This window comes from Nycticebus coucang, chromosome 2 (genome assembly GCF_027406575.1).
Source record: "Nycticebus coucang isolate mNycCou1 chromosome 2, mNycCou1.pri, whole genome shotgun sequence".
Lineage (NCBI taxonomy): Eukaryota > Metazoa > Chordata > Mammalia > Primates > Lorisidae > Nycticebus > Nycticebus coucang.
The window spans coordinates 26,259,843-26,275,080 of NC_069781.1; the positions used below are offsets into that span (position 1 = coordinate 26,259,843).

The 15,238-nt window shown below is 40.0% G+C and overlaps 1 protein-coding gene across 3 annotated transcripts in view; it reads right to left on the minus strand.

Annotated features, from left to right (window-relative positions):
- The window catches only part of ZNF483 (zinc finger protein 483), a 47,662-nt gene that overhangs the window by 18,225 nt on the left and 14,199 nt on the right, over positions 1-15,238 (minus strand). For 2 of the 3 annotated variants that reach the window (XM_053565906.1, XM_053565907.1), the window contains exon 6: positions 8,839-10,836. The exons of the other annotated variant lie outside the window; for it this stretch is intronic. In XM_053565906.1, coding sequence (XP_053421881.1) covers positions 9,278-10,836 — 1,559 coding nt within the window. In that variant the 3' untranslated portion in view covers positions 8,839-9,277. Of the gene's footprint in view, positions 1-8,838; positions 10,837-15,238 lie in introns of those variants that run through there. 3 annotated transcript variants of the gene reach the window in all.

A 15,238-nucleotide genomic window follows, 5' to 3' on the forward strand; every position in this document is an offset into this window, starting at 1 on the left:
AGTCTTTTGGAACTCTTCAGCAATAGCTTAGTTTAAATCAAAAAAGAATCCACAAAATGCCTCATGACATGAGAATTAAATTTCCAAAGAAAACAATCTAAGCAACTTTTAACGGAGTCTGAGTTTGTAAACTTGGCCAGGTATAAAACAGATTGAATCTTGCACATGCACCCACAAAAAAGAATCTTAGATGGAGAGAAAATAAAAAGAAATTATCATTTTAGTTATTGTCAGTTAGAAGTTTAAGGAGCAATGACTTAAAAGACATCCACAAAAATTCAGATTTTCAATTAAAAACCATTAAATAATTTTGCACATAGAATATACATGAACACAATACATTTTGCTTATAGAACATAGGTATTACTAATAATATCAAAGATCAAGTGATTCAAAATTTGAAAAATTTCAAGTATTAGGCTGGGTGTGGTGGCTCCTGCCTATAATCCTAGCCCTTTGAGAGGCTGAGGCGGGAGGACTGGTTGAGGCCAGAACTAATCAAGACCAGCCTGAGCAAGTGTGAGACCCCCATCTCAGAAATAGAAAAAGGAGCTGGGTGTGGTGGCATGTGCCTGTAGTCCCAGCTACTTCAGAGGCTGAGACAGGAGGATCACCTGAGCCCAGGAGTTTGAAGCTGCAGTGAGCTATGATGACACCACTGTACTCGAGCCTGGATGACACAGCGAGACCCTGTCTCCAAAAGAAAAACTGAAAACAGTAAGAAATGAAACTGCAAGTATTTTTCTTTAGTTTTAGATGAATTGAATGCTATGACATACCCAAGGAAAATTCTGGGTATATTCTTTCTCAAAGAACATCCAAATTTGCAAAGTAATGTCAATTCATGGCCTGAAAAGTCAAATACATGACAGATATTTTTGACAATTTTCCATCTGTCAAAGATTTTTCAGGGGCGGCGCCTGTGGCTCAGTCGGTAAGGTGCCAGCCCCATATACCGAGGGTGGCGGGTTCAAACACGGCCCCAGCTGAACTACAACCAGACAAAAAAAAATAAAAAAAAATACGTTTAAAAAAAAAAAAAAGAAAGATTTTTCAGCCACAACCAGAAAAATTAGTTTCTATCACAAGGATTGGAACTATAGCTATGTTAAATCAAAACCCAGATGTATTGGAATTTTAAAGCAAGAGAATAACTTTTTCCTCATTGCTTTATTCCATTGTGTGATACATATTGAAAATATTTATATTTTCTGAAGCAGGCTTCAAGAGTCATGGATACAGATGGTAAAATTCTTCAATACATATGTACAAATGCTATAGAATAGTCCTTGTCAGTTTATGGAATAAAGAAAAGGTAATATGTCTAATGATGTTGTGTTCTTTAGCAATGTTACTTGCACAACTTACAAAAGAGTTTTATAAAGATTTACTGTATTAGAAAATACAATTTAAGATTTCTTTGAACCAAAAGGAAAGCTGGCCAAGTATTCAATAATCAAAGACAAAAAGTGGTACTGTGATTCCTGTGTTTTCCCTAATAGCACAGTGCATATGAACAAGCTAAATTTGAAGCTCCTAAAATGAGAAAAATTTGTGACCTAGCTAAGCAGGTGAAAGAATTTATTTACAGTTGAAAAATTTCTTAGTACAAACAAACCAAAATGACTTTACACATTTTTCAAGTGAGCCAATATGCAAAAGAATTAAAATGTAATCATTAACAACTGCATAAACAGGCTGCAAAAAAAAAAGAAAATCCAAAGAATGGTTTGTGAATAGTGACAGTTAGTTTTGTTTCCATTTATACAACCAATACGTCATCAAATTTAATGGTAATAAAACTGAACTGACAAAAGAGTTACTGAATTTACTTAGATGTAGTTTTGAAACTGATACATGTTTGCTTCAAGATGTAATCAATTCTTCTATTAAAAAAAGGAGATGAACAGCACTGTCAATGCGAATGTAAATATCCAAAGAAACTTTTGAGGTTTGTTTCAGTTATTGGAAAACTAAGTATAATTGGAAGAACACAGTATGTTTGAAAGAGCTATATGAATCTCCTTGTCAACTCTAAGTTTTTATATGAATCAAGTACTACAAATGAAAATTTAGGGTACAGATCAAGATATGCTACAACTATAGATCACAAACTGGGGTTTGGAGATCACACAAAAAATATCAAATGTCTCATCAATAATTATTTACAATGATTATATGGTTAAAGACTACGGGTATACCAGGTAAAACAAAATAATTTAACCGAGTTTTGTGGCTAACAGAAAACCTTAAGTTACATATATGGTTACATTATATTCCTATTGGATGGTGCTGGCAGAACTAAAACACCTTCTAACCAGCTTTTTATAGCCCTATTTTTTTTTTTTTTTATTGAGACAAGAGTCTCAAGCTGCTGCCCTGGGTAGAGTGCTGTGGCGTTACAGCTCACAGCAACCTGACACTCTTGGGCTTAAGCGATTCTCTTGCCTCAGCCTCCCAAGTAGCTGGGACCACAGGCGCCCACCACGACGCCCAGCTTTTTTGGTAGTAGTTGTCATTGTTATCTGGCGGGTCCAGGCTGGATTTGAACCCGCCAGCTCTGGTGTATGTTGCTGGTGCTCTAGCCACTTGACCTACAGGCGCTGAGCCTATAGCCCTGCTCTTAAATATGAATAAGTAGTCAAAAGATCACCAAAGGAAATCCTCCAATGGAAAGAGAGAGAAAACAGGTAAAAACAATTCAAAGGAAGAAGAGATAATGCAGGGAACAGAATAACACTGAAAGATACTATTATGATTAGCATCCTCAGAAAAAAAGTATTTCTCCACAAAACAAAAAAAGATTACAAAAGGGCAGTGCCTGTGGCTCAGCTGGTAGGGTGCCAGCCCCATATACCGAGGGTGGTGGGTTCAAACCCGGCCCCGGCTGAACTGCAACCAAAAAATATCTGGGCGTTGTGGCGGGCACCTGTAGTCCCACCTACTCGGGAGGCTGAGGCAAGAGAATCGCTTAAGCCCAGGAGTTGGAGGCTGCTGTGAGCTGGGTGAGGCCACGGCACTCTACCAAGGGCCATAAAGTGAGACTCTGTCTCTACAAGAAAAAAAAAAGATTACAAAGAAAGAATAATCAGAGAATCAGAAAATGTATTTGGAAAAAAAGAAAACATTCAAACCATTTGATAATAAAGACAGAAAACAAAGTTGAAGGAATCTTACAGAAAGTAGGATAAGATTCAAAGACATGGTGAAGAATTCCACTTTTCCATCTAGAAAACAATTATATTGGCAGCAAGTGTCCAAACTGACTTTTTTGGGATGTATCAGTTACTTGAACACCTGGAGCTTCCAGGGGAAATCTTGACTGGTAAACTGCAGTTAATATTGGCAGATTTCAGCCTCTGCAAAGGAGCAACCATCTCCCACCCAGCAGCTCCATGGCAAGAAGCTGTGGGGATAGAATTCCTATTTCCGGTTCAGCTTGCTGGAGCCCAGGTGCACAATAAAGACCATTTCCACCTAATATCAGGGCTCTGGATTCTGATTTCAGGTTATCATTCTGATCATGGAGGATAAGCAGACAAGCAAACTGCCATTTTCCAAAGCCCTACAGGTTAAACTGGCTTCTACTAAGGATTTAAAGGGATAATATGTATTTTCTTGGACATTCAGAACTGTATACAGAGAACTTAGAAAGCCACTGACCCTGGCCAGGGAAAGACATGGACTCCAGAAAGAGCTGAGAAGCCTTTAACACAGGATGATCCTCAGCACAGAGACAGCTACAACAATAAAAAATAAATACATAAAAAGAAAAAATAAATGCATAAGGGCGGGGCCTGTGGCTCAGTGAGTAATGTGCTGGCCCCATATACTGAGGGTGGTAGGTTCAATCCTGGCCCCAGCCGAACTGCAACAAAAACATAGCGGGCTTTGTGGCAGGACCCTGTAGTCCCAGCTATTCAGGAGGCTGAGGTAAGGGAATTGCCTAAGCCCAGGAACTAGAGGTTGCAGTGAGCTGTGTGACACCAGGGCACTCTACCTAGGGCAATAACGTGAGACTCTGTCTCTACCAAAAAAATTAAAAAAAAAAAAAAAAAAAAAAGCATAAACATAAAATAAAAATGGAAAATTTGATTTCCAGAACTGCCATGTTAGAAGACTCAAATGTTCAGTTTTCAACAAAAGCAATCACAATACATACAAAGAAACAGGAAAGCATGGACCACTCAAAGGAACAAAATAAATCAATAAAAAATGTATGTGAGGAAGTTCAGACATCAGACTTGCTAGACAGACTTTAAAACTGCCTTAAAGGTGCTCAAAGAACTAAAGAGAGGTTATTTACAGAACAAAAAGAAAAATGAAGAAGATTCTTCAAAGCAGAAAAAACAAGGGAACATATATATTATTTGCACTTGATTTAGAAAGCAATGCTCTGCATGGTCTCACATTACAAAAGGGCTATAAAAGTTTAGAAGATCAAACTGTAAGTTTAGAAGAGATAGGTTTAGAAAAGTTTTCAGGTTAACAGAACCACTCTACGAAGAGAGAAATCTGAAAACTCCAACCTTCACAAAAGAAAAAACTCAAAAATGTGCTACACTTTATGGAAAGAAACCTGTGTTTTAAGACTCTTAAAATATTTCTCTCCTTTGATCAAGCAGTTCTATACTAGAGGAAATATTCTGAGGGGAAAACAAAGTAACAGAAATAGTTAAGATTGTTCCTATACTCACACACACAAAGGACTTCCAAAGGCTCTTCACTGCACTGATAATAAAGCACAGACCACTCAATAGAGCTGGAAAAGTATGCAGAGGTCTTTATGACAGGGGTTCTGATCTCTGGCCCTAAGTACTGCAAATGACTCCTAGTCAGAATCCTTTCCCTATGCTTTGTTTATACCTTCTTTTTAGCACTCATCACAGTTCATTCTTCTTGGTGGAGTTAGCTGCAATCAAGACTGTATGACGTGGGCGGCGCCTGTGGATCAGTGAGCAGGGCGCCGGCCCCATATACCGAGGGTGGCGGGTTCAAACCCAGCCCTGGCCAAACTGGAACAAAAAAATAGCTGAGCGTTGTGGCGGGCGCCTGTAGTCCCAGCTACTTGGGAGGCTGAGGCAGGAGAATCGCCTAAGCCCAGGAGTTGGAGGTTGCTGTGAGCTGTGTGACGCCACGGCACTCTACCGAGGGTCATAAAGTGAGACTCTGTCTCTACAAAAAAAAAAAAAAAAAAGATTGTATGACGTCAAATCTCCCCCCCCTACAAAACACACCTGTTTTGCACACACCTGGGTTTGTATAGGGTAGACAACATGGATTACTCATTTCTTCATCTCTTAAAGTGCCCTAAGTGTTAATAAATGTCTGTAATATTGAATCTAGAAAAATGTGAAATAGCTCTTGAAAACTATGAACATAGAACATTAAATGAAAATGCCTAGTTATGCACTGCAGGAAAGAGTACCAACTTAAATATTACAAAGATTAAATGAAAGAGATACAAGTTCATACCTCACTAATAATGAGTTCAATAAATGCCAGTGTATTTATTTATTTATTGAGACAGTCTCACTACGTCGCCCTCAATAGAGTGCTATGGCATCACAGCTCACAGCAATCTCAAACTCTTGGGTTTAAGCGATTCTCTTGTCTCAGCCTCCCAAGTAGCTGGGATTACAGGCACCCATAAGAACTCCCAGCTATCTTTTGTCGCAGTTGTATGTGGCTGGCACTTTAACCATTGTGCTATGGGTGCTGAGCCAAGGCCTTCATTTCTAAGTAAATAAGTCATAGGGTCGATTTTAACGCCCATCAACAGTGGACAACTAGCAAAATGCTCAATATAACTTAATAAGTGCAATTCTATAAGGAGTCTAAATAAGTTAAAACCTTTTGATGTGGCTTAATCCAAAAATGAATTTAAGAATTTGGGTGAGGAGGTCACACCTGAACACCCCTCGTGCAATTCTACACACTCATTTATTAAAATCAAGCTTTTGAAAAATATTGTGCAACAGGGTCTGCAGTACCTATACCTACCTAGTACATGGAATTTAGTTCATAATGGATAAAGGACTTATATCCAGAATATAAAGGCCTGTAATTCAATAACCACTAAAATTCTAAACAGCCAAAATTTGAATAAACATTTCACTAACGAAGATATATGAATGGCAAAAGAATAAAGCTTCAATATAATTAGTCACCAAGGAAATGCAAATTAAAACCACACAGAAATAAACATTTCGATCATTAGGATAGCTGTAATTTATTATTATTATTTTTTTGGAGACAGAGTCTCACTATCTTGCCCTTGGTAGAGTGCTGTGCCGTCACAGCTCACAGCAACCTCAAACTCTTGGGCTGAAGCGATTCTCTTGCCTCAGCCTCCCAAGTAGCTGGGACTACAGGCGCCCACCACAACGCCCAGCTATTTTTTGTTGTTGTTTTTGTAGCTGTCATTGTTGCTTGGCAAGGCCTGGGCCGGGTTTGAACCCGCCAATCCCACTGAGCTACAGGTGTGGAGCCAGGGTAGCTATAATTTTAAAAAATCAAACAGTAACAATAGTTAGCAAGGTTTCGGAGAAACAAGAATGCTCACACACTGCCAGTTAGAATGTAAAATGATGTAGTCACTTTGGAAAACAATTTGGCAGTGTCCTAAAAAAGCCAAGTAAAAATTTACCAAATGATCCAGCAATTCCACTCACAGGCCAACTACCCAAGAGAAATGAAAACACCTGCATACACAAAAGACTTGCACACTGAAGGTGAGAACATACAAATGTTTGCATACAAATATTCAAAGAAGTATTAACTCTAACAGCCAACAAATGGAAAAAATCCAAACTTTCTTCTACTGAATGGACAAAGTATCCATACAATGGAATAGACTATTTAAAATAAAAAATAAAGTATGGTGACACATCTTGTACCCTCAATGAATCCCCGACAATAAAAAAAAAATAAAGTATGAATACTTTGCAATATAGATGAACTTGAAATATGTCAAAGAAAAAAGACGAGACGAGACACCAAAGAACATATATGATTCCATAAAACATCCAGAGGTGGTAACTCTATTGAGATAAAAAGCAGATTAATTAGTGATTACCCGGGATTAGTGGTAGGAAGGAGGATTAACTGTAAATGGGCATGAGGGCTCATGCGGGGTGATATTCTTAAAAACGGATTATGGTGGTAGATGTGCAAATTCAGTGAATTTTAGTAAATTCACTGAATTGTACACTTGATGGTTTATATGTATAATACATGTATAATACACCTACATAAAGTTGTTTTAAAAAAAAAAAACTTTATACTCCAGATTCCCAACTGATTGTGGGATAAACACCCTTTGATAAATGTTGGGGTACCTAACTAGTAACCATTTTAGAATGAGCCCCTTCTCAAGAGAAGAGTTTTACATATTTCTTTCTAATAACCAATCTTTTAGGAAAAAACTGTAAACCAGCATAAACGAGTCTCATGCACCACACTTCTAGACTGTGTGTGGTCGGTCCACTTAGCAGTAACTATGCAGACCAAATTATCACACTGCTGTGTACAAACTGCAGGATTCGGGGTAGGGAGGCACTGTGAAGAAACCTGAAACCTTACCCAGAGGTAGCATTTCAAACCCAGACACCAAGTCCTGAGTCTCAGAGCAGCATTAAGGATCTCTTCACTCCATAAGCCAAGAGTCTTCTGGTTCAGTTCTCTTTTTGTAGGAGTTGCCTCAAATTTCAACTTTAGGAACTTACTTCTGTAGAGTCAGTCGGATTCCCCCAAAACCTTATGAGCTGAAACCCAAACCTAACTCATTCAGGGACTTTAGTTCCTTCTTTAGTTAGAAATTATTATTTGGACTCCAACAATGAAGCTTATGAGGAATAATCCATCAATACCCGTATATTCCATTCCTCTGAGGTCTAATTTCACAACAGAAAACTTACTGTATATAACAGTTTTATAATCTCTTCCTGAATTTTACTTGCTGTCCATGGGGTCTCTTTAGATTTTAGTGTTTGTATTCTCCAAATGGTGGGTGATCACATCAAATTTCACAGGGGGAATGCCAGGTTATATACACAAGAGAAATTAGCAAATTAGGACAGTAGATTCCCCATTGAAAGGTGGAAGATGCTACCCAGGACCAGCAGAGTGCTCCACAGAAGCATAGGCTCAGTGTTGTTAGCCCTTATAATTTTTTAAGACAAGTCTTTTTTTTTTTAATACGAAATTCTGATATTTAAATAGTGGAAACAGAGTTATATATATGTGTATACACACACTTATTCCATCATGCACACTAACTAAAATATCTGTAAGGACTCATTCTTAACCCAGCAGCTTGTAACCTTTGCCATACAAACATAGGAAAATGTACTTACTACAGACAAAACCTTAAAACTTTTTAAAAATAGAACTCTTATTTGGCAAAAGAAATTCATCCAGAATGGCTGTTTTTCACACATTATCCTTTTCCCTACCCCCAATCTATTTTCCTAGGACTGTTACTCTCATAGCTGAAATGGCTCAGGTGCTAACTTTTTGAATTACCAATCTCCTTAGCCAATGCCCTAAGAAAAAAAGAAAAAAGGCAGGGGTGTCTTCCCAATTAAAACATTCCTGAAGGCAAATTGGTTTGAGCTTCACCACCCTGTCCCTATTTACAGCATTTGAGGGATTCTTGCATCAAGTATTTCAAAAGTACAATGCATTCTCAATAAACCAGATGTCCAGCATCTGAATGAGATTATATTTTCTACTACAGAAACTTCAAAGTCCCAATGATTCAAAACTAACTTGTTTTCACAGCTTCAGAGACAGCAAAAAAAAAAAAAAACTTAAGAGACCATTAGTCCCACTCCTTCATTCTACTAGTAAAGAAACCAAAATTCAAAAGATGAAATGCTTTGTCCATGGTTATAGAATGTGCTGGTTGGCAAACTGGGACAGAACCCAAGTTAACTAACTGCAGTCAAGTTCTTTCCACCACACTACATGGTAGAGGAAGGTGAAGGTTGGAGAGACATCCCTCGAAGACAAGCTATTCAAATTCAAGTTTGGCTGTCCAGAATCACTTCACGACTCATACTATTTTCTTCACTTTCCACATGACTTTACCAAACCTAATTACTATTTGCCAACAGCAGACATCGTTGATGAGGGGCGAATATGAAAAATATTTTCTCTAGCTGCCACCTCACTCAGTTACAGCTACTGATCAAGGTTGTGAGTGGTTTACATCCCAGGTTTTCACTGACAGTTGGAACTATCCCCCTACCCCCTTACTACATTCCCAGAATTACTATGCAGAGTGAGATTCCTGGTGTTTGATGAGGTTTGCGTTACTTGTGTATGTCTTCCAACACTGTTTACACTGATAGTATCTCCTTCCAGTGTGAATTTTCTTGTGTTCTACAAGGATTGAGCTTCGACTAAAGGTGGCACCACAAAACCTACATTCATAGGGCTTCTCTCCAGTATGAATTCGGTGATGTTCGTTAAGAGATGAACTCTGACTAAAGGATTTCCCACATTCTTTGCATTTGTAAGGTTTTACACCAGTATGAATCCTCAGATGGCGACTAAGAAGGGAATGGGTAGGGAAGGCTTTCTCACACTGGTTGCATTTGTAGGGTTTTTCTCCTGAATGAAGTCGCTGGTGATAAATGACAGATGTGAAATGGCTGAAAGTCATTCCACAATCATTACACAAATATGGTTTTTCCCCAGTGTGAATTCTCTGATGCCGGGTAAGGCACGAGGTCTGTCTAAAGGCTTTTCCACATTCACCACATTTATATGGTTTCTCTCCAGTATGGATTCTCTGATGTTTGGACAGGGATGAGCTATGACTGAAGGATTTTCCACAATCCACACATGTATAGGGTTTTTCCCCAGTATGAATTCGCTGATGTTGAATCAGAGATGAACTGTCACTGAAGGCTTTCTCACAGTCATTACATTTAAAGGGTTTTTCTCCGGTATGAATTCTCTGATGTTTAATGAGGTGGGCACTCAGGGCGAAACTTTTTCCACAGTCATCACATTGGAAGGGTTTCTCTTCCATAGAAGGTGTGTATGTTGTGAGTGATGAACTAGCCCTAGAAGTTTGTCCACATTCATTACACAGGGGGGGTTTCTCTCCACTGTCAATTCCCTGATATTTGCGGAGTGAGGAATTGTAGCCAAAGACTTTTCCACATTTACTACACTTTTGGGTTTTGTCTCCAGTCACAGTTCCCTTTTTTTTCTTTGAGGCTGCAATTTGACAGCATTTTTCACACATAGGGGTTTTTCTCTTAGCAATAGATGACCTTGGAACAAAGACTGTACCACACTTAACACACTTCTTGGACTTATCCCCCAAAAAAATCTTCTGACGTTTCTGATGTTCAGCAAGAGATGAAGAATGACTTAAGATTTTCCCACTTTCATTACATTTCCGTGACTTTTCCCCAGTGGTTTTCTCTTTGCGGTTCAGAATAAGGTCTGAATGGAAACTGAAAGGTTTCTGTTTCTTGTTTTCATGGTAACTCCGGGATTTTTTCCTTAAGTAGGTTCTCAGATGTTTCATTATCTCTGAAGTTTCTTTAAAATTACTTCCAAAGGGGCTCCTTTCTGGTTTGGATCCCTCACCCTTGTTGCCTCTTCCATGAGTTTTCCTGTGTGGGACTGTTCCTTTTGAAAATCTCTGATTGCCACGCACCTCCAACGACTTGCCATGACGTTTCCAGAAGTCTTCCATCAAGCCATTAGAATCATCCCTGAGACACTTTTCTATTATTTCATCTAAAGCTGATTTTCCCACATCATCATCCTGATTTCCACCAGATGCCATCAATTCACCTCTAGGCTCAGACTCTAAAAGAAATGAGTAGAGTGTTTCCTGTTTGTGATAAAAGCCACTGCTGTATTTGGTACTGAAATCAAAATACAGATAGTAATGACTATACAAATTACAAATTGGATGGTTCTCAAATAGAGCTTTAAAAAAATAGGCTAAGGAAGCCTAAGCAACCATAGCGAGACGCCATCTATATACAAATAAAAGAAAATTAGCCAGGCATGGTAGCAAGTGCTTGAAGTCCGAGCTAACCTACTCAGGAAGCTGAGGCAGAAAGGTGAATTGAGTCCAGGAGGACAAAGTTGCAGTGAGCTACAACCATGCCCTTATACCTCAACCAGAGTGACAGGGTGACACCCAATCTCTAAGGACAGAAAAATATGAAGAAACAAGATAAACATAGCACAGGGATTAGGGAAAACTTTGGGGAAGACGAGAAGCTTATGTCTTAAAGTAGAGATATAAGTCTCCATCCTCATTTTGAATTTCTGTTAACAGGTTCAAAACTTTTCTTTAGGGGTGGTGCCTGTGGCTCAAAGAGTAGGGCACCAGCCCCATATACTGGAGGTGGTGGATTCAAACCCAGGCCCGGCCAAAAACTGCAACAACAACAATTAAAAAAAAAAAAGAAAAGGGCGGCGCCTGTGGCTCAAGGAGTAGGGCGCCGGTCCCATATGCCGGAGGTGGCGGGTTCAAACCCAGCCCCGGCCAAAAAACCAAAAAAAAAAAGAAAAAAAAAAAAGAAAAGATTAAAAAAAAAAACTTTTCTTTACATCCAAATTTTTCTCTTTCCAAACAATGATAGTACAAACATTCATTGAATGCTTACTAAATGCCAAGTGTTTTTTTTTTTAAATCTTTACTTTTTTTTTCTTTTTTGAGACAGAGCCTCAAGCTGTCACCCTGGGTAGAGTGCTGTGGTGTCACAGCTCACAGCAACCTCCAACTCCTGGGATTAAGCGATTCTCTTGCCTCAGCCTCCCAAGTAGCTGGGACTACAGGCGCCCACCACAACACTTGGCTATTTTTTGGTTGTAGTTGTCATTGTTGTTTAGCAGGTCTGGGCTGGATTCGAACCCACCAGCTCTGGTGTATGTTGGCCTGTGCCTTAGCCGCTTTAGCTACAGGTACTAAGCCTAATCTTTATGTTTTAGACAGTCTCCCTCTTTCACCCTGGGTAGAGTGCCGTGGCATCATAGCTTACAGCAACCTTAATCATTTGGACTCAAAAGTGATCCTTTTGCCTCGGCCTCCCTAGTGGCTGAGACTATGGATGTGTACCACTACGTCTGCCTATTTTTTTTCTCTTTTTTTTTAATTTTTTTTAGTAGAGAAAGGATCTTACTCTTGCTCAGACTGGTCTCAAACTCCCGAGCTCAGGGGATTTACCTACCTTCACCTCCCAGAGTGCTAAGATTATAGGCATGAGCCATCATGCCCAGCCTCAAATGCCAGATCTTACACCAAATACTATACTTGCATTATTCTACTTAATCTTCATGACAACCCTACAAAGTAGGTCTTCTTATCCCCATTTTATGGCTGTAACCACTAGACATAAGAATTTATAAGGTCAGGTATATTAAGTGACAGAGCCAGATTGGTAACCTAGTTAAACATCAAAGCCCATGCTTTTGATCCTTATCCTATAACTGTCTCTTCAGACAAACAGCACCCATGTTATTGAAAATATCAACCACATTACAGGAATACAGTACCATCTATGCCAGACTTTCAAAAGTTGCCACAATCTGGCTCTATCAATCTTTTTTTTGAGACGGAGTTCCACTCTGTTGCTCTGAGTAGAGTGCAAGGGCATCATCACAGCTTACAGCAACCTCAATCTTTTTTTTTGAGACAGTCTCATTTTGTTGCCCTCAACAGAGTGCCTCCGGCGCCACAGCTCACAGCAACCTCAAACTCTTGGGCTTAAGTGATTCTCTTGCCTCAGCCTCCCGAGTAGCTGAGATTACAGGCTCCTACCACTACACCCCGCTATTTTTTTGTTGCAATTGTCATTGTTGTTTAATAGGCCTGGACCGGGTTCAAACCTGCCAGCCCCAGTGTATGCGGCTGGTGCCCTAAGCACTGAACTACGGGCACCAAACTAGCCTCAATCTCTTACTAGACTCAAGAGATCCTCTTGCCTCAGCTTCTCAAGAAGTTGAGACTACAGGTGCCCCCCACAATGCCTGGCTAGTTTTTCTATTTTTAGTAGAGACAGGGTCTCACTCTTGCTCAGGCAGGTCTCAAACTCCTGAGCTCAGGCGATCCATCTGCCTCAGCCTCCCACAGTGTTAGGATTACAAGTGTGAGTCACTGCACCCAATCCCTATCAATCTTAAGGATACGCTACTCTGGCATTCCTTTGCTGTCCCTCCTACACTGCAGCATTTCATATTCTTTTTTTTTTTTTTTTTTTGGTTTTTGGCCAAGGCTGGGTTTGAACCCACCACCTCCGGCATATGGGACCGGCACCCTACTCCTTGAGCCACAGGGGCCGCCCAGCATTTCATATTCTTTTGGTCTTAAAACTTTCTACTAGCTAAGAATGCATTTCCACCGCACCTTTACCATCACAAACAATCGTATTTGACAGGGCCTCGGTCTGAAGTCTCATAATCTCTGAAGAGCATTCTCCAGTACCATATATTCACTGCGTTTTTCTCAGAACTTCAATTTCATTAATCACTTTATTCATCCTGACTTTTAACCAAGAGATTACACTGTCACTTTTATAAACTACTTTTTTAAGCATAAAATACAAAATCATTCAAAATCCTTTTACTCAGAAGTTAACCAATGTTAAAAATTCTGTGTATTTTCTTTCAAAAGTTTTTCTGTATATTTTAGAATACAAAAGCTGTATTTATAATGTGCACTGTCATTTTTTGTTTATAATTATCTCATCTCGAGCCAGGAAGGACGCGTTCAGGTTGGCATACCCATCAAGAACAGTGACTACCATGGCTTCCAGTGCTTTGGCCAAACCTCAGATGCGCGGCCTCTTGGCCAGGCGCCTGCAGATTCACATTTTTGGAGCATTTATGTATCCCTGGAGGTTGCAGCTTTCTATAAGTATGCTGTGGCTGAACCAAGAAAGAAGGCATATGCAGATTTCTACAGAAATTATGATTCTGTGAAATATTTTGAGGAGATGAGGAAGGCTGGTGTCTTTCAGAGCGTAAAGTAATTTTGGAATATAAAGAATTTCTTTGGGCTGATTAACATAGACGTTTGTCACTGACCCGTGTTCCTGAGCTATGAATATGAGTGATAAATAAACTATTAATAAATAAAAAAAAATAAAAAAGAAATTATCTCATCTCATTGCCAATTCTTCATAAAGATGAATTCAACCTGATAATCCATCATACAGATATATTATAGTTTAGTCATTCCCTTATTGAATGCTTATCAAATAATAAATACTTCCTCAGAAAGGAGTCACAGAAGAATTACTACAACAAAGAGCAGAAAGGGTATATCCCCTTGCACAATACATGACAAATGGGCAGCGCCTGTGGCTCAAAGGAGTAAGGGGCCGGCCCCTTATGCCAGAGGTGGTAGGTTCAAACCCAGCCCGGGCCAAAAACTGAAAAAAAAAAAAAAAAAAATTGTCCACAATACATGACAAACAGTATGCTTCTCTGACAAAATGACTATTCTTCGGGCGGCGCCTGTGGCTCAAGGAGTAGGGCGCCAGCCCCATATACTGGAGGTGGTGGGTTCAAACCCAGCCCCGGCCAAAAAAAAAAAAAAAAAAAAAGACTATTCTTCATTCTTGTTTTTTTTTTTTTTTGTAGAGACAGAGTCTCACTTTATGGCCCTCAGTAGAGTGCCGTGGCCTCACACAGCTCACAGCAACCTCCAATTCCTGGGCTTAAGCGATTCTCTTGCCTCAGCCTCCCGAGTAGCTGGGACTACAGGCGCCCGCCACAACGCCCGGCTATTTTTTGGTTGCAGTTTGGCCGGGGCCGGGTTTGAACCCGCCACCCTCGGTATATGGGGCTGGCGCCTTACCGACTGAGCCACAGGCGCCGCCCTTCGTTCTTGTTTTTTGAGACAGAGTCTCAAGCTGTCACCCTGGGTAGTGTGCCGTGGTGTCACAGCTCACAGCAACCTCAAACTCTTGGTCATAAGTGATTCTCTTGCCTCAGCCTCCCAAGTACCTGGGACTACAGGCACCCACCACAATGCCCGGCTATGGTTTGTTGTTGTTGCAGTTATTATTGTGGTTTTGGACCAGGTTCGAACCAACCAGCCTTGGTGTATGTGGCCAGCGCCCTACGCACTGAGTTACGGGTGCTGCCCCAAATGACTGTTGTTTAATTCTTTGTAAATTTGACTCGGGAAAAAATAGTACTGTTGGCTTGGCAATCAGCACAGTGGTTACAGTGTCAGGCACATATAGAGACT